The sequence below is a fragment of the Schistocerca nitens genome, chromosome 12 (assembly GCF_023898315.1).
Source record: "Schistocerca nitens isolate TAMUIC-IGC-003100 chromosome 12, iqSchNite1.1, whole genome shotgun sequence".
Taxonomy (NCBI): domain Eukaryota; kingdom Metazoa; phylum Arthropoda; class Insecta; order Orthoptera; family Acrididae; genus Schistocerca; species Schistocerca nitens.
The window spans coordinates 97,548,051-97,573,091 of record NC_064625.1 but is presented as its reverse complement, the minus strand read 5'-3'; the positions used below and the strand labels follow the sequence as shown (position 1 = coordinate 97,573,091).

The 25,041-nt window shown below is 41.3% G+C and overlaps 1 protein-coding gene across 1 annotated transcript in view; it reads right to left on the bottom strand.

Annotated features, from left to right (window-relative positions):
• LOC126215193 (unconventional myosin-Ib) overlaps nt 1–25,041 on the bottom strand; it is an 890,664-nt gene that overhangs the window by 33,933 nt on the left and 831,690 nt on the right. Inside the window, exon 25 of the mRNA XM_049941860.1 lies at nt 8,797–8,924. Within this exon, the coding sequence (XP_049797817.1) occupies nt 8,797–8,924 (128 nt within the window). The remainder of the gene's footprint in view (nt 1–8,796; nt 8,925–25,041) is intronic.

Sequence of the window (25,041 nt, the reverse complement as noted above, 5' to 3'; positions counted from 1 at the left end):
TATGGCTTCAATGTTCCAAGATGCAACACTGTCGTCAAGCAGTGTTTGTGTGTCCAGTACGAAGAAAGGACTCAGAAGGTGGCCGCCTATCTCACGGCAAGGGAATAGGGAAACTGCAAATGATGCTTGACGATCACCTTCACATTTCTATTGAGTCGTTAATGAGCGAGGTGGGTATCAGTCAACAATCAGTGACAATAATTGCTGATAAGCTTCCCAGTATGTCAGAGGTCTATACATTGTGGGTACCCTAGATAAAACAGGGCCAAAAGGAAGTAGAAGGCAAAATGTTACATCATTACCAGCCTGATACTGATAAATGTCTTTTGAACCTGATCACCAGAGATTGAAGTTAGATGTATTGTTATTGCCCTGAGACCAGACAGCAGATCAAACATTGGAGATCCTCAGCACTGACACCATCAAAAAAGGATGACACAAAAGTCATCAGGGAAGGTTGTATTGAGTGTTTTTTGGATTTTCATGGGGTGCTATTGACACATTATGCTTGTATGTGCTAGACAATTACTGGACAATGTTACAATCATTTGGTGGGGTAGCAGAATGCTGATGAGCAAAACTGTCAGAAAGTTTGTTTCCTGCACAACAATGCACCAAAATATTCCCGAACATAACTGGCATTCATTTTTTCATTGTGCTCCATAGATTACATCAGGAATGTGGAACAAGTTAAGTTATAAATTAACAAAAGAAAAAGATATCATAGAAACTTTATCTGTATAGTGTATTAACTGTCACTGTACTGCTTATGCTAGTTAAATTCAATGAAGTAAATAAGAAACAAAGCTATCACTTTGTAAGAAGTTGTTGCTGCCTCAGTTATATTCAGTAACTGTCATTTATCTCCTATCACTAGCTTAATACTTTTTCTTGATGGTATTGGTATTATGCAGCTTTTGCATGTAAAATTTTGTATTGTCCTTTATATTCCCTCCATCTGACACACAATGAGTTCTTCCCGTTTTCTCATGTCAACAACAAACTAGATGGTAGGGAGCTTAAGGGCACAATGAGTTACAGGAAAGGTGTAGAAGTTCTTTAGTTTTTTAATGTGAACAGCCACCTGATCATTAATTTGTGAATATGTCGAGAGGGACTAATTGACACACTTCATTGTTACCACAATAATACAAATGGTATGACTGTCCTTCATTTGGTGAAGAATCAAAAAGGTAAAGAACACGCAAGTCAGTTCAGCAGAATGACCAATATACAGTGTGACCCACAGGAAATAGTAAATTTTCAATTGATCTTGCTAAGACATAGATGTGCTCGTGTAATCTAGCGCCTCCAATCAGACTCACATGGTGTGTCGTTCAGTTCAGTATGGAATGTTCACCAGTGCTGGTGCATACTGAGGCAGTGGAGGAGTTCTGTCATGTGCAGACTATTGCAGCTGTCCAATGCGCAATGTGCTGTTGAAGGGACTGCCATTTCATGTTCCAGACAGGAGGTCAATATCCCGATGGATAACACAATAACTCAAGATGAGTTCTGTAACCGATGTGAAGCATAAGGGATCTGAAATGACAGTTCAAGCATCAGAAAATATCTGACAAATTTGTGCAGCTCTGCAATGAAGCCCATAGTTACTTGTCTGTGGCCATTGCAGAACATTAAAATGTGTCACATGTATTTACAGAGGATTGTGAAAGGATAAAGTGAGTATGGGGAATTTCTGCACAACATTATTGGACAGAATTGACAAGGCTGGCACATTTCTGAAAATTCTTGTGATGTCTGATGAGACAAACCTTCATCAAATAGGTTTGTCAATAAATAAAACTTCAGATATTACTCAGACAATAGCTTACAGATCATCTGAGAAAATGCCCAGGGTAGCACAAATGCCATTGTCCGGTGTATTAAAGCCCACTGGAATCATTTGGCCATTTGGGCCCTAAATGACAGTGGTTGACCAGTGAGTGTCAGTTCAGAGCAGTATGATGCCAAAATTAACAATTGTTTCATTCCAGAGCTGCAAGGAGATTGCTGTCTAAAAGCAACACTCAGCAACATCGAGCTAAAGCCCGTAGGGCCAGAAGTTGAGTGACAATACAAAGGCACTACTTGCCATTTCGACTACTCTCATGATTCAGCAATATTCCATGGCTGGTGAGATCACATCTTTGAGTCCCTGGTTTTTTTCTGTGGAGTTATCTCAAGATCAAAGTTTTGTCACGGTGATTCTACAATACTGATGAGCTGAAATCCACAAGTCAGGAAGTGAATGAGAACGTAGTGAGGAGCTTCTGCAAACACCTTCAGCAATGTATTGCCAATGAGGAAGACATTTATATGAAGCACTTTTTAAGAAATAAACTTCTACAAGGGGGAGTGGGAAAATAAGTTTCCCCTGTCGACTGTGGGCAGAGTCGTGTGATATGGGCGAAAGACGACACGGCAGGTGAATGCCCATGTGCAAGACACTGATACACCATTGGGTAGAGGTCGACCACGATCAAGCAGATGGCGGAGGCCAGCCGCTCGGTCTTTTCCCAGAGCTATGGAGAGAAGGTGTGTTTTGGAGGCGTGGTCAAAGGTGGAAGTGAGAGCAGTCATCCGCTATGAATGGGCACATGAAGTATCAGACACAGGAATTAATAACTGCCTTGTTGAGGTGTATGGGTCAGGTGTGATGTCGAGGCAAATGGCGTGGAGATGGTGCCAGCAATTCGGTGATGGATTTCAGCAAGTGCAGGACATACCGAGACTTGGGCGGACGTGCACGGCCACTACAGATACAAATGTTAGGAAGGTGGATGCAATGATTAAAGCAAACTGGCGGATCACTATCAATGGAGTAGTGGCAGAACTGAAATTGGACATGAGCAAGCTCACATGATCATCCACAACATCCTTTGATACAGGAAGGTGTCCGCACAATGGGTGCCCCGCCAACTGATCCCGACACACATGGAACAACACATGGCGTTCAGGGTGGAACAGCTCATGTGTTACCATGTATCTGGCAATGACCTACTGTTTCGGATTGTGACGGGAGATGAAATGTGGGTCCACCATTACACGCCTGAATCAAAGGCCGCATCCATGGAGTGGAAACATCTGTCACCACCTGTCTGAAAGAAGTTCAAAAGCACTCTGTCTGCAGGTGAACTGCTACTCACCGTTTTCTGGGACACCAAAGGAGTTTTGCTGCTGGACTTTCTGAAGGATGCTGCACGGTACTGTGCCACTCTGTCAATTTGAAAGAGATGATTTGGAAAAAGTGGCCTGGTCTTCTCAGATCTGGCGTTCTGCTGTTGGATGATAAAGGGAGACCACACACGGTGACAGCAACGCAAAACCGTATTGCAATTCTTGGTTGGGAGCACCTACACCATCCTCCTTACAGTCCGGATCTCACACCAAGTGAATTCCATCTGTTTTCTGCTTTCAAGAAGATTCTCGGTGGAAGGTGCTTTGGCAACAATGCTGATGTCAAACAGGCAGTTCAACGCTTCTTCCGTGTGCAATGCTCTGATTTTTTCCTGGAAGGCTTTTTGAAGCTTATAAAGTGGTATGACAAATGTCTCAATGTACTTGGGTATTATGTAGAAAAATAAAGATATGTCTTATCTTCAATGTCTCATTCTCTTTTTTTCCTTTCACACCCAACTCTGATCACAGTCGATAGGGGAAACTTATTTTCCAACTCCCCCACGTATTTCGCTTTTCAGTAAACATAATGTGTATAGAAAAGTTATCTGTAAGTTAACTGTATTATGAAACAGACAGATTGCTACCCATCACAAATATGTCTTGTTGAGCTGCAGAGAGGCACAATGAAAAGACTGTTACACATTAGCTTTTGGCCAAAGCCCTCTTCAGAAAGGAAAAGAGAAAACAAACACATTGCCACAAGCAAGCACACCTCACACACAAGTGATCGCTATCTCTGGCACTGCCTCCAATACAGCCGGCCACCCAGGGATGGCTTATCTTCAGTTACAAGAACTCTCTTTCCCAGTATGCTGAGGGCCTCACAAAAGCCTTCACAGACAGGCATTGTCCCCCAGATCTAATCAGAAAACACAATTCCCATGCCATATCCCCACAGACTCCCAGTCCTCGCACCAACCCTACAAAGCAGAGCCCCTTTTGTCATTTAATACCACCCCGGACTGGAACAACTGAACCACATCCTTTGTCAAGGCATTGATGATTATCTATCATCATTCCCTGAAATGAGGGACATTCTACCCAAGATCCTTCCCGCCCATACTTAAGTGATGTTCTGTCACCCACCCAACATCTGCATCATCCTAGTACAGGGCTTAACAACTGGCCGGTTTTGAGCATGAGTACTCGCGCCTGCTCAGGCACATGCTCGCGAGCAGGTGCAAGGTCCTGGAGTAGGGAGGGAGGGGAGGGAGGGGAAATGCGCGTGCACGTTTGAATAGGGCTGCAGCGTGCCTATTGAATTCGCGCCGACTGTGTAACGTTTAAAGTACTACGATCAGCTCTAACAGTCGCTTCGCTGGTTAAGAATCATGTGAAGTCGCCGTTGTGTAACCCCAACCATGCTTTCGCAGTTGAACCTCCATTGGGAGGAATTGTATCTGCTTACAGAAAAACATGGTGTTGCAAAATGTTTAGTATGTCACAAAATGCTGAATTCTTTTAGGAAATTTAATTTGCAGTGACATTATATGTCGTACCATGCGAAAGACTACGGAAGTGGAAAATGTGATGGACCAGATCGTGCACAGGAAGTTATTGAACTTAAAAGGAAGCTATCTGGACGAGGAAGAAAAATCAACTGAGGCAGCTGTCAGAGTGAGTTACAAAATTGCTTTGCTTTTAGCAAAATCCCTGCGCCCCTTCACTGATGGCGATTTAATAAAAGAATGTTTGGTAGTTGCAGCGGAACATTTGTGTCCATCTCAAGTTGAACAGTTTCGGATTGTGCCATTATCTAACATGACCATTATGCGTCGCATACAGAACATGGCAGATGACGTCCAGAGCCAGGTTGCAAATATCTGCAAAGATTTTATGGCGTATTCTCTAGCTCTGGATGAAAGTGTTGATATCCCTGGAACAGCGCAGCTTGCCATATTTATTACAGGTGTTAATAGATATCTTCAGGTGAGGGAGGAGCTCCTCAATATAGTAGCCATGAAGAACACTACAACCGGAGGTGATATTTTAAGTAGTGTTGAAGAAAGTGTTGAAAGTATAGGATTGTCATGGAATTCTTTAGTTTCAGTGTCTACAGACGGTGCACCAGCGATGACAGGGAAAAAATCATGTTTCGTTGCGCTGTTGAAGGAGAAAATGCAAAAACTGACTGTGCCAAATGAAATAAGGGGCGTTCACTGTGTGATCCACCAGGAAAACATTTGTGCAAAGAGTATCACTCTAAAAAATATGATGAGTGTTGTTGTTCATACAACCAATTATATAAGGAAGCATGGGCTACAACACAGGCAATTTAAATCTTTCTTGAGGATGTAGAAAGCCAGTATGGTGGCCTGCCTTATTACAGCGAGGTCCGCTGGCTTAGTCATGGCGAATTATTAAATTGATTTTTTTGCCTATTAGATGAGATCAATATGTTCATGGAAATAAATAACATGTGTGTTCCTGAATTGAAAGACCCTTCATGGAAATGTGATCTCGCATTCTTAGCAGATTTAACTAGCCATCTGAATGCTTTGAACATTTCACTACAAGGTAAAGATCTGCTAATTACTCATTTCATAGATCGAATACGAGCTTTTAAAATGAAATTGACACTTTGGGCGAGTCAGCTGGAAACAGGAAAGCTAGCTCATTTTCCTAAATTATCATCCATGCAAGATGTTCACAAGGACTGTGAGTGTTATTCACATAGTTTAGTTGCCCTCAAGGAAGAATTTGATCAACGCTTTCAAGATCCGACAGCACTAGACAGTGATTTTGATCTGTTCTCCTCTCCATATTCAGCGAATATTGAAGAGATTCGTCCTGAGCTGCAACTAGAAATTATTGACCTGCAGTGTGACAGAGAATACTCGTACAGAGACAAATTTCAGAACAAAAAAAAACATTTTGGGATTCTACACATACTTCCCTCAGGATAGATTTCCTCGTTTGCACAAACTGGCGGCTACAATAATATCAATGTTCGGTTCCACGTATGTTTGTGAACAACTGTTCTCTGCAATGAAATGTAACAAGGCGCGCCTGAGAAACGCATTGCCTGATCGAAATTTAAACTGCACGCTGTGCCTACAATGCACAAGAACAATTACTCCGAACATAGACGCAATTGTAAAGGGCAATATGTACAAGATAACCGAGAATCCCACACTTCAGTGACACCTTTTATTGTGTAACAGTTCACAAATTAATATGAATGTAGAGGCATACACTTAGCTAATAAAATTATGTGGCACATGTACATTCTCCTTTATTTGTTTCATTTGTCGCAGTAATAATTCGTGAGTGATATCCCTGCAGGTGGCCGCGGATTTACATTGACTGGCGGCAGCTGTTGTGTGCCCCACGTGACTCTCCCCATTCTCCACTCTGGTCTGGTAGTGGAGGTAGCGTGCTCGCGCTGTTCCGTGCTCACGCCTTGCTGCTCACAGCTTGCTCCGCGAGCACGTATGTTGTGAAGCCCTGTCCTAGTCGATCCCTACGCCACCCAGTGCCAATCCAGGTGTAAGACCTGATCAATCCACCCTCCCAGCAGTTCCTATTCTAGTCTTTTCATAGGCTTATGCTACCCCATCAGAGGTTGGACCACCTGCGAAAGCAGTCATGTCACATACCAATAATGCTGCAATCATTGCACAGCTATTTATACTGGCATGACTATGAACCAGCTGTCCACCAGGATGAATGGCCTCTGCCAAATTGTGGCTCACAGCAAAGTGTAGCACCCTGTTGCATAACATGCATCTGAACATAACATCCTTCATTTCGACATCTGCTTCACAACCCAGGCCATATTGACCATCAGATCCTCCATAGTCTTTCCTGAACTGCACAGATGGGAGTTATCCTTACAATACATTATCTGCTCTCGAAATCATCCTGGCCTAAATCTACAGTAACCTATCATCCCCATACCCTCCATCCAATAGTTCCTACCCCCTCCGTCCCACAATCTCCTGCCAATTCAAGTCGCCTCATCTTCACTGTACGCCACTCTATTTTGCCTCCTAGTCTCTGAATGCCCCCACCCATGCCCCGTTATCCCTCCCCATTCCCATTCCCACTCCATACTGGATTGCTGCTCCTGCTTGACACAATACAGTACATTATGGCCGGAGCATCAGGAGGCAGTGGTCATTTGTGTGAATGTGTATGTGTTTCTCTATCACTTTCTGGAGGAGACTCTGGCCGAAAGCTCAATGTGTAACAGTCTTTTCGTTGTGCCTGTCTGCAGCTCAACGTGTCATTTTCATGGTGAGTAGCAATCTGTTGTTGTGGTCTTCAGTCCTGAGACTGGTTTGATGCAGCTCTCCATGCTACTCTATCCTGTGCAAGCTTCTTCATCTCCCAGTACCTACTGCAACCTACATCCTTCTGAATCTGCTTAGTGTATTCATCTCTTGGTCTCCCTCTACGATTTTTACCCTCCACGCTGCCCTCCAATCCTATATTTGTGATCCCTTGATGCCTCAAAACATGTCCTACCAACCGATCCCTTCTTCTAGTCAAGTTGTGCCACAAACTTCTCTTCTTCACAATCCTATTCAATACCTCCTCATTAGTTATGTGATCTACCCACCTTATCTTCAGCATTCTTCTGTAGCACCACATTTCGAAAGCTTCTATTCTCTTCTTGTCCAAACTGGTTATCGTCCATGTTTCACTTCCATACATGGCTACACTCCATACAAATACTTTCAGAAACGACTTCCTCACACTTAAATCTATACTCGATGTTAACAAATTTCTCTTCTTCAGAAACGCTTTCCTTCCCATTGCCAGTCTACATTTTATATCCTCTCTACTTCGACCATCATCGGTTATTTTGCTCCCTAAATAGCAAAACTCCTTTACTACTTTAAGTGTCTCATTTCCTAATCTAATCCCCTCAGCATCACCCGATTTAATTTGACTACATTCCATTATCCTCGTTTTGTTTTTGTTGATGTTCATCTTATATCCTCCTTTCAAGACACTGTCCATTCCGTTCAACTGCTCTTCCAAGTCCTTTGCTGTCTCTGACAGAATTACAATGTCATCGGCGAACCTCAAAGTTTTTACTTCTTCTCCATGAATTTTAATACCTACTCCGAATTTTTCTTTTGTTTCCTTTACTGCTTGCTCAATATACAGATTGAATAACATCGGGGAGAGGCTACAATCCTGTCTCACTCCTTTCCCAACCACTGCTTCCCTTTCATGCCCCTCGACTCTTATAACTGCCATCTGGTTTCTGTACAAACTGTAAATAGCCTTTCGCTGCTTGTATAATACAAGGAGTAGCAATCTATCCTTTTCATAAAGTTCCTGATATTCCAACCTGGACTTTTTGTTATCCATGAGTTATATTAGTGTAAATATACAGCAAACCTATTTCTCCTGTGGCACCCTGTACACGGAACAATAAAGTAATTCAGTGAATACAATCTACCAATCACTTTGCAACGGCTATATGTAGAATGATACAGAAATTTAGATGACTATTTGTAGAACTGAAATGGAGAGAGGAGGGGGGGGGGGGAGAAAATGGGGGGGGGGGGGGGGTAGGTGCCAGGTGAACATATATTTCTGATGTACACAGCACAAGTAAATGTCACTGCATTGCAAATTTCAGGGAATGATACTCACTCAGTGCTGATGTTGACCTCAGGGGGTTTTCCGACAGCATTCTGGATGACGAGGAATAGCTTTGTCACAATTTCGATGACGTGGCCTGTCTGGAAGATGAAGTCGCCTTTCTTCTTCCCGAGGTCACTCTGAAACAGGCATCCTGGGATGTTCTGGTGGCTCGCATCAGAACTGGGGCTCAACTGTAACAGGAACCAGCAGGGGCTGCGCTGCTACACTACGCTACTCTACAGGACACTACAGCAGGTAATACAGGGCTATTACAAATGATTGAAGCGATTTCATACATTCACTATAGCTCCATTCATTCACATACGGTCACGACACACTACAGATATGTAGAAAAACTCATAAAGTTTTGTTCGGCTGAAGCCGCACTTCCGGTTTCTGCCGCCAGAGCGCTCGAGAGCGCAGTGAGACAAAATGGCGACAGGAGCCGAGAAAGCGTATGTCGTGCTTGAAATGCACTCACATCAGTCAGTCGTAACAGTGCAACGACACTTCAGGACGAAGTTCGACAAAGATCCACCGACTGCTAAATCCATTCGGCAATGGTATGCACAGTTTAAAGCTTCCGGATGCCTCTGTAAGGAGAAATCGATGGGTCGGCCTGCAGTGAGTGAAGAAACGGTTGAACGCGTGCGGGCAAGTTTCACGCGTAGCCTGCGGAAGTCGACGAATAAAGCGAGCAGGGAGCTAAACGTACCACAGCCGACGGTTTGGAAAATCTTACGGAAAAGGCTAAAGCAGAAGCCTTACCATTTACAATTCCTACAAGCCCTGACACCCGATGACAAAGTCAAATGCTTTGAATTTTCGGCGCGGTTGCAACAGCTCGTGGAAGAGGATGCGTTCAGTGCAAAACTTGTTTTCAGTGATGAAGCAACATTTTTTCTTAATGGTGAAGTGAACAGACGCAATGAGCGAATCTGGGCGGTAGAGAATCCTCACGCATTCGTGCAGCAAATTCGCAATAAACCAAAACTTAACGTCTTTTGTGCAATCTCACAGTTTAAAGTTTACGGCCCCTTTTTCTTCTGCGAAAAAAACGTTACAGGACACGTGTATCTGGACATGCTGGAAAATTGGCTCGTGCCACAGCTGTAGACCGACAGCGCCGACTTCATCTTTCAACAGGATGGTGCTCCAGCGCACTTCCATCATGATGTTCCGCATTTCTTAAACAGGAGATTGGAAAACCGATGGATCGGTCGTGGTGGAGATCATGATCAGAAATTCATGTCACGGCTTCCACGCTCTCCCGACTTAACCCCATGCGATTTCTTTCTGTGGGGTTATGTGAAAGATTCAGTGTTTAAACCTCCTCTACCAAGAAACGTGCCAGAACTGCGAGCTCGCATCAACGATGCTTTCGAACTCATTGATGGGGACATGCTGCGCCGAGTGTGGGAGGATCTTGATTATCGGCTCGATGTCTGCCGAATCACTAAAGGGGCACATATCGAACATTTGTGAATGCCTAAAAAAACTTTTTGAGTTTTTGTCTGTGTGTGCAAAGCATTGTGAAAATATCTCAAATAATAAAGTTATTGTAGAGCTGTGAAATCGCTTCAATCATTTGTAATAACCCTGTACATGTTCGAGAGGCCTGCTACAGAGATCACCAGTACCAAATATTTCTACATTTGGCTCCAAATACTTCAATACCTGCAACAATAGGGGGGGAAATCTACACACAAAATGTTAAACACACAAGCTAAACTATGATACACTACCATCATCAACCACTAAATTCTGTCTAATTTGTAAATAAAAATTGGGCATTGACTATATGTGGTTGACAAAAAGCTTTAATAGGAACAATGGTAAATGGAAAAATACAGCAATCAGAAAGTTTACTGTATGTTACATTCAATTTCTGTCCAGTGGATCTTTTCTTACCATACTCTTATGTTTCGGTCAAAGCAACAATCTAAGTAATGTACTATCTGCCACAAAAATACAGTTTTGAACAGAGCACGACCCCCTAGGCACATCAAATTTTACTCTCATATTATTAACAATGAAATCCAAAGAAGGGGAATTAGAGTTTAGCAAAGTATAAGACCTTGCAAGGGAAATTGCAACTAGAAACAGGGCACGTGTCCAGTTGCATTAGAATTAGTGCAACCCCGGCTCTGTAAAGAATAGAACACCCATATATAAAACAGCTTATGTGTTAAATATTTGATATTAAAGCTACAGATGCATAAAAGTTTACATAAGGTCTGAAATTATATTGACAGTTTTCTGGAAGTTTCTAAGTGCTCTCATTATCAAAAAGTAATTGAGCATATTCTCGATAATTTGTGCTCCATTTTAAGCAAAAACTAGTTTTTCACACATCTCAATGTTTGTAATGTCATATATCCTAAAGTATGTGTCACATAATGGTACAATTTTGCAGGTATACTCAGTGATATATGTGGCCACTGTGTAAAATGTGTTGCGAATACTGTTAGTGGTGATAAATTAAAATGCCATGCCTTGTGCAGCAGTTTTACTGCATTAGTGAACATACACTACTGGCCATTAAAATTGCTACACCATGAAGATGACGTGCAACAGACGTGAAATTTAACCGAAAGAAAGAAGATGCTGTGATATGCAAATGATTGGCTTTTCAGAGCATTCACACAAGGTTAGCGCCGCTGGTGACACCTACAACATGCTGACATGAGGAAAATTTCAAACCGATATCTCATACACAAACAGCACTTGACCGGCATTGTCTGGTGAAACGTTGTTGTGATGCCTTGTGTAAGGAGGAGAAATGCGTACCATCACGTTTTCGACTTTGATAAAGGTTGGATTGTAGTCTATCGCGATTGTGGTTTATCGTATCATGACATTGCTGCTTGTGTTGGTTGAGATCCAATGACTGTTAGCAGAATATGGAATTGGTGGGTTCAGGAGGGTAATACGGAACGCCGTGCTGGATCCCAACAACCTCGTATCACTAGCAGATGAGATGACGGGCATCTTATCCGCATGGCTGTAACGGATCGTGCAGCCACGTCTCGATACCTGAGTCAACAGATGGGGACGTTTGCAAGACAACAACCATCTGCACGAACAGTTCGACGATGTTTGGAGCAGCATGGACTATCAGCTCGGAGACCGTGGCTGTGGTTATCCTTGACACTGCATCACATCACAGACAGGAGCGCCTGAGATGGTGTACTCGACGATGAACCTGGGTGCACGAATGGCAAAACGTCATTTTTTCAGATGAATCCAGGTTCTGTTTACAGCATCATGATGGTCTCATCCATGTTTAGCGACATCATGGTGAACGCACATTGGAAGCATGTATTCGTCATCGCCATACTGGTGTATCACCCAGCGTGATGGTATGGGGTGTCATTGGTTACACGTCTCGGTCACCTCTTGTTCGCATTGATGGCACTTTGAACAGTGGACGTTACATTTCAGATGTGTTACGACCCGTAGCTCTACCCTTCATTCGATCCCTGTAAAACCCTACATTTCAGCAGGATAATGCATGACCGCATGTTGCAGGTCCTGTAGGGGCCTTTTTGGATACAGAAAATGTTCGACTGCTGCCCTGGCCAGCACAACCCAAGATCTCTCACCAATTGAAAATTTCTGATCAATGGTGGCCGAGCAACTGGCTCGTCACAATACGCCAGTCACTACTCTTGATGAACTGTGGTATCGTGTTGAAGCTGCATGGGCACTGTACCTGTACACGCCATCCAAGCTCTGTTTGACTCAATGCCCAGGCGTATCAAGGCCATTACTACGGTCAGAGGTGGTTGTTCTGGGTACTGTTTTCTCAGGATCAATGCACCCAAATTGTGTGAAAATGTAATCACATGTCAGTTCTAGCATAATAAAATTTTCCAATGAATACCGGTTTATCATCTGCATTTCTTCTTGGTGTAGCAATTTTAATGGCTAGTAGTGTATATGAAAGACAAAAAAATACAATTTCTGCTGCCCCTGGAGCCAACAATGAACTGGGTTAGCCGTTTAGTAATATAGATAGTAAAGAACTGGCTATGACTCATTCAAATGAACCATTCCGGCATTCAACTAAAGTAATTTAGAGAAATAATAGAAACTCTAAATTCCACAAGATTTGGTATGTAGATGTAGGACATCTGCAAGTGAGAGGCATGATAATCATTCAGAGAGATCTGCTTCAGTTGTATTAATTATTTATTCAAACCACAACTGGTTTCGGGATGTTAAAATCCCATCTTCTGGTGTATGAAACTGTGACATACAAAGGAGAGCAGGAAAGAAATAGAATACAAGACATCTGTAAAAACTAGAAGAGCAGACTAGCGATACAAGGTGACTCTCTTATTGTATTCGGTAATGCGGAACACACAGTCTTGGCAGAACTAGAAAAAAAGGAGAGGGTCTAATAATGAAACAGACCTAAAAATATTACAGCTGGGAGGGGAGGATGAATGTAAAAGAAACCGAGAGCAAACACTGTATTCACACTGTCCACCGTCGAGCAGCCACACAGTGTGAACGTGAACTGTGACTGAATGGAGGTCTGGAAACGCTTTTTATCAGAGCGTATAATTTAGGGTGCTCAACCTCATCATTCTCATTTGTTATTTCATTGCTTACATTACCACACTCACATTTTAGATTTGTGTCGGTTTTTATGTATTTCATTTTACGTCACTCGAGCCAATATATCATAAATGTGATGATTTACTTAGCATGTCTATGTTGCCATTAATTTTTATCACTGTTGTTACTGTTTTTATCCCTCATAAATTCATTTTGTCTGTATGTCATTGCTTTGTTCTGTAAAAAGTCACATTTTGTTACATGTTTGAGAGTTATTTAGCCACAATGGATACCACAGCTTGATCATATTCTATCACACTACTGGCCATTAAAATTGCTACACCACGAAGACGACGTGCTACAGATGCACAATTTAACCGACAGGAAGAAGATGCTGTGATATGCAAATGATTAGCTTTTCAGAGCATTCACACAAGGTTGGCACTGGTGGCGACACCTACAATGTGCTGACATGAAGAAAGTTTCCAACCGACTTCTTATTTACAAACAGAAGTTGACCAGCATTGCCTGGTGAAACATTGTTGTGATGCCTCGTGTAAGGACTTTGATAAAGGGCAGATTGTAACCTATCACGATTGCAGTTTATTGTATCAGGACATTGCTGCTCGCGTTGGTCGAGATCCAATGACTGTTAGCAGAATATGGAATTGGTGGGTTCAGGAGGGTAATACGGAACGCTGTGCTGGATCCCAGCAGCCTCGTATCACTAGCAGTCAAGATGAGAGGTATTTTATCCACATGGCTGTAACAGATCGTGCAGCCATATCTCGATCCCTGAGTCAACAGTGATGGTATAGGGTGCCACTGGTTACGCGTCTCGGTCACCTCTTGTTCGCATTGACGGCACTTAGAACAGTGGACGTTACATTTCAGATGTGTTACGACCCGTGGCTCTACCCTTCATTCGATCCCTGTGAAACCCTATATTTCAGCAGGATAATGCACAACCGCATGTTGCAAGTCCTGTACGGGCCTTTCTGGATACAGAAAATGTTCAACTGCTGCCCTGGTCAGCACAACCTCAGATCTCTCACGAATTGAAAACGTCTGGTCAATGGTGGCCGAGCAACTAGCTCGTCACAATACGCCAGTCACTATTCTTGATGAACTGTGGTATCGTGTTGAAGCTGCATGGACAGCTGTACCTGTACACGCCATCCAAGCTCTGTTTGACTCAATGCCCAGGCATGTCAAGGCTGTTATTACGGCCAGAGGTGGTTGTTCTGGGTACTGATTTCTCAGGACCTATGAACCCAAATTGTGTGAAAATGTAATCACATGTCAGTTCTAGTATAATATATTTGTCCAATGAATGCCTGTTTATCATCTGCATTTCTTCTTGGTGTAGCAATTTTAATGGCTAGTAGCGAACATTTTTAAATTCAATTTTAATGGCCAGTAGTGTATGTTTTTAAATTAAGTATTGTACGCTCTCAGAGCAGTTAGTCCATATTTTCTATATCATCACTGATAACAGACCTCCAGCATGATCCTCCACTCGGTTGTGGTTTGTGTTCATACCGTGTGGCTGCCCGATAGTGCAGAGAGTGAGTACAGTCTTTGTTCTGGTTTCTGTTTCCTCTGTCCCACCCAGCTGGATGTTACATTTTTTTTGTCTATCTGATTATTAGGCTCTCTCCTTTTTTCTAGTTCCACCAAGAGGCAGTGATTTGGAGCCCTTGCACTGAAGAGTCTGACCACATGTTATGCACCACCAAATACAGTAAGTGAGTCACCCTGTTTTGCTAGTACGCTCCTCTGGTTTTTACAGATTTGTTGCTTTAGATTTCTTGCCTCCTTCCTTTGCATGTTACATTTTCATACACCTGTAGATGGGATTTTAAAATCCCGAAACTGGTTGTGGTTTGAATAAATAATTAGTACAACTGAAGTGGAGCTTTCTAAATTAATTATCAAAACTCTAAACCTTGATGACAAGAGATTTGAAGACTTAATCCTGCTCTTTTTGTATACAATTGTGAGGTACCTTCTCATGCCTAATGATGTAGCAAATTACCACCTGTAACAGATAATAATCACTGAGAGGGAAATATTATCTGAACAATGAAAATGGAAAAATATGTGGGATGTAACAAAAAGCATGGCCAAACACATTATTCACACACAGTACAATAACTGTGGAAAAAAATGTGGCAGTACAAAATACCTCCAAACCATGTTGTTGTTGTTGTGGTCTTCAGTCCTGAGACTGGTTTGATGCAGCTCTCCATGCTACTCTATCCTGTGCAAGCTTCTTCTCCTCCCAGTACCTACTGCAACCTACATCCTTCGGATCTGCTTAGAGTATTCATTTCTTGGTCTCCCTCTACGATTTTTACCCTCCACGCTGCCCTCCAATGCTAAATTTGTGAACCCTTGATGCCTCAAAACATGTTCTACCAACTGATCCCTTCTTCTAGTCAAGTTGTGCCACAAACTTCTCTTCTCCCCAATCCTATTCAATACCTCCTCATTAGTTACGTGATCTACCCACCTTACCTTCAGCATTCTTCTGTAGCACCACATTTCGAAAGCTTCTATTCTCTTCTTGTCCAAACTGGTTATCGTCCATGTTTCGCTTCCAGACATGGCTACACTCCATACAAATACTTTCAGAAACAACTTCCTGACACTTAAATCTATACTAGATGTTAACAAATTTCTCTTCTTCAGAAACGATTTCCTTGCCATTGCCAGTCTACATTTTATATCCTCTCTACTTTGACCATCATCAGTTATTTTACTCCCTAAATAGCAAAACTCCTTTACTACTTTAAGTGTCTCATTTCCTAATCTAATCCCCTCAGCATCACCTGATTTGACTACATTCCATTATCCTCGTTTTGCTTTTGTTGATGTTCATCTTATATCCTCCTTTCAAGACACTGTCCATTCCGTTCAACTGCTCTTCCAAGTCCTTTGCTGTCTCTGACAGAATTACAATGTCATCGGCGAACCTCAAAGTTTTTACTTCTTCTCCATGAATTTTAATACCTACTGCGAATTTTTCTTTTGTTTCCTTTACTGCTTGCTCAATATACAGACTGAATAACATCAGGGAGAGGCTACAACCCTGTCTCACTCCTTTCCCAACCACTGCTTCCCTTTCATGCCCCTCGACTCTTATAACTGCCATCTGGTTTCTGTACAAATTATAAATAGCCTTTCGCTCCCTGTATTTTACCCCTGCCACCTTCAGAATTTGAAAGAGAGTATTCCAGTTAACGTTGTCAAAAGCTTTCTCTAAGTCTACAAATGCTAGAAATGTAGGTTTGCCTTTTCTTAATCTTTCTTCTAAGATAAGTCGTAAGGTCAGTATTGCCTCACGTGTTCCAACATTTCTACGGAATCCAAACTGATCTTCCCCGAGGTCTGCTTCTACCAGTTTTTCCATTCGTCTGTAAAGAATTCGTGTTAGTATTTTGCAGCTGTGACTTATTAAACTGATAGTTCGGTAATTTTCACATCTGTCAACACCTGCTTTCTTTGGGACTGGAATTATTATATTCTTCTTGAAGTCTGTGGGTATTTCTCCAAACCATATGAAATGTCAAAACATTTTCTGATTTACTTATGGTTAAGTTGCAGTGCTAAAGCTATATTGGCACTGAGTTTTCAAATATGTTTCTATTTTCAACTTTGTTTCTGACTGAGACCACAACATGTTGTACTGATATTCACGAGGGAATATCCTTGGCCAGAGAATATAGTGCATCCTCGGCCAGCACTACATTTCTTCAGTGATGTGGTTTGCGCTAAACTCTAGATATATAAAGTATGTAATATTCATATCAAAGGAAATGTCGTTAAGCTGTATTGGGTCATAATACCAATGATATGTATGGTTTTATGTCAGAAATAGTGTGTGCTGTGCACTGTTGTTTCCTTCTGTTACACGTGTTCAAGGACACTGGAGCAACTGCAGTAGACTTGCTGCAATAATGGTGCCATTGAAAGTTGGTACACGCAAAGCCAATGGCTGTGGCCTGTTGAAAGATGTCATCATTGGGACTGCAGCCTTTCCTTATTGTAGAGAAAGATATTGTACTGTAGAAAGAAAAAAACAGGAGTAGCTTTGTATGATCTTCATTCAGCTGTTGCCTGGTTGTCTTCACAGCATTAAGTCATACTTATACGCATGAGCAACCAGAGTTTCTGTTATTACATTGACGATACAAATGTATTATGAAGAACGAATAAAAACTGAACAGTACATGTTATTAATAGAAATTCGAAATCTGTGTTGAGAAATTATTTGTTGCAAGAGTGCTTGTTCTAGATGTTAATTGCATTAAATCTTATCTATGACATGTCACTGAACAGAAGCCAAATTATTAATTGAGTGAGGCTGAGAAAAAAAGAAGTTTGCTATCTTTCAGACTGATGATTTTTGGTGAAGTGACTTTGGGTGTTGGGGGTAATATTAACATCTACAATCAATTTTGAAAGGCTATTACGTGTTCTTTAAGTGACCTAGAGTTTTCGAAAGCTGAAAGGTGACACAATTTTTGACCCTGATGTAATGTTAGCTCAGAGATATGAGTTACATAGTTGGGTTCATGACTGATTTGTTGCATGTGATAATATATCGCTGGTTGTCTTTGCAATGGATGACAACAATAAATGCTGAGCTGAAAAAAATATATTACTGCCTGATATTATGAGCAGATTTATTTATCACTGTTATGCAGTTAATGCCTGCTACTCCTATTAAGCAAGAACCTGCTAGGATAATTTATGTCTTTGGAACAGGTGACGGTGATATTGACCCAAACAGCGTTGGTGGAACAGTTTGCAACATTCTTGCAAAGTTAAGGCCTAAGCAGGATAACATTATCAGTATGTGTGAAGACTAGTAAGCTGCTAACAGCACTGAAAGGCTAAGTGGGGCAACATACAGCACCAGAGTTACTAATATCATTGGAAATGTATTGTTGTTAATGAATTACACTGTCAGGTCAATTGTCAGACACGGAGAAGAAATAGTACGTGCACACTAACCCGTCGCAATGTTTGCAACTGTATCAGTTGTTTGCGTCCCCACCACACTACTGACAAACATTTCTGAATGTACTTACAGGGTGTTTCAAAAATGACCGGTATATTTGAAACGGCAATAAAAACTAAACGAGCAGCGATAGAAATACACCGTTTGTTGCAATATGCTTGGGACAACAGTACATTTTCAGGCAGACAGACTTTCGAAATTACAGTAGTTACAATTTTCAACAACAGATGGCGCTGCGGTCTGGGAAACTCTACAGTACGATATTTTACACATATCCACCATGCGTAGCAATAATATGGCGTAGTCTCTGAATGAAATTACCCGAAACCTTTGACAACGTGTCTGGCGGAATGGCTTCACATGCAGATGAGATGTACTGCTTCAGCTGTTCAATTGTTTCTGGATTCTGGCGGTACACCTGGTCTTTCACGTGTCCCCACAGAAAGAAGTCACAGGGGTTCATGTCTGGCGAATAGGGAGGCCAATCCACGCCGCCTCCTGTATGTTTCGGATAGCCCAAAGCAATCACACGATCATCGAAATATTCATTCAGGAAATTAAAGACGTCGGCCGTGCGATGTGGCCGGGCACCATCTTGCATAAACCACGAGGTGTTCGCAGTGTCGTCTAAGGCAGTTTGTACCGCCACAAATTCATGAAGAATGTCTAGATAGCGTGATGCAGTAATCGTTTCGGATCTGAAATATGGGCCAATGATTCCTTTGGAAGACATGGCGGCCCAGACCAGTACTTTTTGAGGGTGCAGGGATGATGGGACTGCAACATGGGGCTTTTCGGTTCCCCATATGTGCCAGTTCTGTTTATTGACGAAGCCGTCCAGGTAAAAATAAGCTTCGTCAGTAAACCAAATGCTGCCCACATGCATATTGCCATCATCAATCCTGTGCACTATATCGTTAGCGAATGTCTCTCGTGCAGCAATGGTAGCGGCGCTGAGGGGTTGCCGCGTTTGAATTTTTTATGGATAGAGGTGTAAACTCTGGCGCATGAGACGATACGTGGACGTTGGCGTCATTTGGACCGCAGCTGCAACACGGCGAACGGAAACCCGAGGCCGCTGTTGGATCACCTGCTGCACTAGCTGCGCGTTGCCCTCTATGGTTGCCCTCTGTGGTTGCCGTACGCGGTCGCCCTACATTTTCCAGCACGTTCATCCGTCACGTTCCCAGTCCGTTGAAATTTTTCAAACAGATCCTTTATTGTATCGCTTTTCGGTCCTTTGGTTACATTAAACCTCCGTTGAAAACTTCGTCTTGTTGCAACAACACTGTGTTCTAGGCAGTGGAATTCCAACACCAGAAAAATCCTCTGTTCTAAGGAATAAACCATGTTGTCTACAGCACACTTGCACGTTGTGAACAGCACACGCTTACAGCAGAAAGACGACGTACAGAATGGCGCACCCACAGACTGCGTTGTCTTCTATATCTTTCACATCACTTGCAGCGCCATCTGTTGTTGAAAATTGTAACTACTGTAATTTCGAAAGTTTGTCCGCCTGAAAATGTACTGTTGTCCCAAGCATATTGCAACAAACGGTGTATTTCTATCGCTGCTCGTTTAGTTTTTATTGCCGTTTCAAATATACCGGTCATTTTTGAAACACCCTGTATATGGATATGGTGTCTGTTCTTTCGTACATGTCCGAAAGAACAGACACCATATCCATATAAGTATATAGTTCTGGCAATATCAGCCATGACTTTCTTCTTCTGTTCAGATGCACACATATTCCCCGAAATCTTACGGGACTTGGTAAGAATGTCTTCCACAAGTAATGAGTGTATTGGGGTGGGACACTATGAATTTAGTGTGTGGACATACAAGGTGAGAATTTGGGTCTTGCAGGATACGTGCACGAGATAGTCCCTGCAGTCGCACTATCCTCTGTGCCCTCAGTGGCTCAGATGGACAGAGAGTCTGCCAAGTAAGCAGGAGATCCCAGGTTCGAATACCAGTCGGGGCACACATTTTCACCTGTCCCCGTTGATATACATCGACGCCCGTCAGCAGCTGAAGGTATTAATATAATTCTAATTTCATTTCTGTATGTGTATTTGCTCTGACTGCAACACTGAAGCTGTACACAAAGATTTGACATTACGGTATAAGATTGTGCACTATGCTGTGTCTACTGAGAAAGTTGAATCAATTATTAATTACGACTTCATTACTAACACTCAACAATATAATTGGATGAAGACAAATGTGCAACTGCCGTGTCGGGTGAGAACATACTATAGCAGACATGGCAGGAATGATATGCTGCACAAGATGAGTGTGGAAGATACCACTGCTTTTTGTAACTTCACTAGGATTTCATTGCCCAATTTTGAAATTCTATGAATGTGATAGAGCCATTTGTTTTGAAGAAAGACACAAATTTCAGAAAAAAACATTTCCTGCAAGGCAAAGACTTGCTGTTAGCCTCCAATTTTTGGCAATAGGAGAATCCTTTCGAAGCCATATTTATTCCATATTTAAAAGCCAACTATATCTCAAATAATTCCTGCTGTTTGAGCAGCACTGGATGAAGGATTACACAAAAGCAATTCAATTATGTCAATAACACTGAGGTCTAGTATACGTTTTATGGTATCTTGAAATAGTAATAATACATTAATATATAAAATCAAATCATCTTCATTCCAAAATCTACGAACTCTTCTACCGTCACGTCACAGTCTGCTACTATGAAAGTGACAGTGCCATCTGCAGTTGTCGTCATCCCTTGTAACACACCCAAGCTAACTCATGATTCCTTTGTTCTCTGACTTAAGTTCATTTCTGCCTCAAAGAGAGCCTGATGTAGTTGCCTGTACCATGTTAGCAGAGACCTCATTTTCTTTCCTACTTCACTGCAACTCTTGTTAAGCACAGTAGTGATTTTCTGGATGGAGTCCTGTTTTAACTTAGAATATTTATTGATTTCACTTTATACAATTCACAGGCATTCCTCTGCCTCTGTGATAAGATCAAATATCCATTGTCTTGACATGACAACAGATATCTGAACTTATCACCCTATATGAGGCAACACAATTACTATGCTCTGTTACTCATAACACAAACAACATACAGTACCATTTAGCAGTAGCAGGCACAAAGCAATGTTTCCCTTGATCTTATTGACACAATGAAGGATAGCTGTTTTCATGTTTGCAACATGTTGCAAACATTGATAGTCCAGCAGTAGCTGCAAACAATGTTACAAAATATACTTAAAACTCTGTGTAAATAGAACTAAGAGTTTATTGCCAATGTTTTGCATAACATTTCACAGAAGGTAATGTTGACACATGTCTTATGTCATTGCTGGGGACAGGAAAGCTTCACAAAAACAATAACACAAAACTGGCAATCTTTACAAAAGTCTTTTGATATTTGGCATTTTCCTCTGTGACTAACAAAAATGTCATTGATCTGAGAGCAGCATTTTACTAATACTGGTGTCTGGTAGTTACTGAAAATAGAACTTGTATTTTGCCTTTTTTTCTCATGGTTAAGATTCATGTATAATCTTGAAATAACAGTGTTCCACATGAATATTTGTGGCTCCAGGTATGGTGTCAAATGAAGACACTACTTCCAACAAATTTCAGTCTGCCATATAAAACTACACCTCTATGTCAAATTAAGAGAGTTTGAAGAGCATGTCATTATTGTACCCTCTACCTTGCACCCTATGGCAGTTTGCACAGCATGTATGTAGATGTAGATAGTAGGAAAGTTATTTTTGATACTGAAACCAGCAAGCATCTGAGAAATATGTAAGGGCAAGAAGGGAGCTTCAGAAACCACCTGCAAACTAGGCTAACAGCGATTTTGACCACAGATCCATGCCAGTGTGTGTGCAGCCCTAGGTTCTGGTTTTAACCATAGGATGAAAATCATTAACTCTATTAATGCTGACATGGCAAAGAATCTGTTCTGGAATGGCAGTCTCAGATGTGTAGTTTTTCTGAAGGGATACAAATCCTTTCACAAGTTAGAGGAAAAGGAACGTCCCATGCTAGCTACAAATTTGTATACTGTCAAATGTCTCATATTCTACTGATAGCAGTATTGTCTTCCATCTTCAAGTACAGATTCTGGATGGCAAAGAGAACTCTGATGCTATGACAGTACCTTCTTTTGAAAAACGTTCAACAATGTTCAGTTGAATAATATTTTTTTCTTCATCTTCATGATATTTCTTCATTTTCAGTAATATAAATGAACCTGATTTGAGATATCAATAAATACAAAGTAATTCATAGGTACATTTTCATTTTAAACATAACACTGAAAGACATTGCAGTACAACATAAGTAAGGAACTAACAACAAAACTGGCTACAAATAACACAAAAAATGGGCAAAAAACAGTGTGTGTGTGTGTGTGTCTGCAGTTCAAATTCACAATTAAGTGCCTGGCAGAGGGTTCATCAAACCACCCTCGAACAACACATGGAAGAAATGAACACTTAACTCTTTCTGATTTCTCTTATTTTATTATGATGTTCATTTCTCCCTATGTAGGTGGGTGCCAACAAAATATTTTCACACCCTGAGGAGAAAGTCTGTGACTTAAAATTCATGAGAAGTTCATGCCACAGCGAAAAATGCCACCCCAATTTGTGTATCATATCTGTGATACACTCTCCCTTATTTCACGATAATACAAAATGAGCTGCCCTTCTTTGAACTTTTTTGAAGTCCTCCATCAATCTCATGTGATGCGGATCCCACACTGCACAGCAGTACTCCAGAAGAGGGTGGACAACTGTGGTGTATGCAGAGTCTTCAGTAGATCTGCTACAAAGCATTTGGCCAATAAATTGCAGTATTTGGTATGCTTTCCCCACAACATTATCTACATGATTGTTCCAATTTAAGTTATTTGTAACTGAAATCCCTAGGTATTTAGCTGAGTTTACAGCCTTTAAATTTGAGTATTTTACTGTGTAACTGAAATTTTTCGTGCTCATGTGAATGACTTTGCACTTTTTGTTATTTAGAGTCAATTGTCACTTTTTGCCCATACAAATATCTTGCCTAAACCATTTTGAAATTCATTTTGGTCATCTGATGACTTTACATGACAGTGAATGACAGCATCATCTGCAAACAATCCAAGAGGGACTTTCCATAAATTATTATGGACTGTGACCTTTCTGACAGAAAATCACAAATCCAGTCACACAACTGAGACAATACTCAATACAAATGCAATTTAATTAGTAGTTACTTGTGAGGAATGGTGTCAAAAGCCTCCTGGAAATCCAAAAATACAGAATCAATTTGAATTTCTGTTGATAACACTCATTACTTTGTGAGAATAAAGAGGTAACGGGGGTTCCATAAGAAATATATTTTATGAACTGTGTTGTTTATTCATAATGTTTGAACACAGTAAATGTGCACAATGTTTTAGTAGTAATCTCTGTCTTGAATATTATCCTGTCTTTCACCTTTAAGCTCTCAGGTTTTCAAATCTCGTCCGATGCAGTACCCAATGGTAAGTCTTCCCTGATCTGCATTTCTGGGTGACTTTCCCGAAATCTACCCCTTATACTAGTCCTCTCCAGTCCTTTTCCTTCACCCTTCTCCCTTCCCCTTCAACCCTTCCACCTGAAGGAGTCACTGGCTCCGAAAGCTTGCCAATTACAACAGCCTTTTATATGTGTGTTCTGCTGCCTCTTGGTGAGTAGACTTTTTATCTACCTTATTGAAGTTGGCACTAAATTTCAAGGTTCTGTAGAACTTTGCCAATCTTGGGGATATGGCATTCTTTTAAATTTGGCATGCTTTTTTTTTGTTGCTCCTGGAATAGTGCCCTGATCTGCTTTGTGTACTGTAGGTAATCAGTACCATCCCTTTTTAATTTATTTTGTATATATCTCTCAAGTGCAATCAATACAATTTCTTTGAATTAAGCCACACCTGGTCTTCACTTACATATATTTTATTTTATTTTTATTATTATGTTTTTTTAAAGATGTATTTTGCCTTTTTTCTGGTGGGTTTGGATGTTATGGTGAAAATAGTTCCAAAATTAACCATAAAATGAGAGAATTTTTCCTGTCGCTAGTCATTGTTTGTGTTAACATTTGACTCATGCCATTGGCTTATTTACCTGTCGAATATGGGAGCTCTTATGCATTGAACACTGGTTCAAGAGATGGAGAGTCTTAGTACCTGTATTTCTGAGAGCTGTGAAACCATACAAAATACTCCAAGGATACATCAGTGCACCCAGGATTCAATGTTACAGTGGACTGATTAATGTGTCAGTGATAATGGAGGGTATTTTGAACATTGCATGTATGAAACAGATTACTGTTGTATGCTGGTACATTCTCTTCCTGGGTGTTTTTCATAATTGATGTACTATGAGTTGCAACATGCAAATACAGCATTTCTGGAGCCATGTACGTATACTACATTTTCTTCTTACATGTGTAAGAAATGTGTCTTGAAATTCTGGCTGTATCTTTTGGTTACATTCTGTATATTGTGTGTGCAAGTTCCTAACACTGCCAATATCACACGGTGTAAATAGTACAACAAATATTGTATCAAAGCTATAAATCAAACTCTTGTCATGTCTGAAAAATATTCGGGCCCTTATTTACAATAAATGAACAAAGGGAGCAG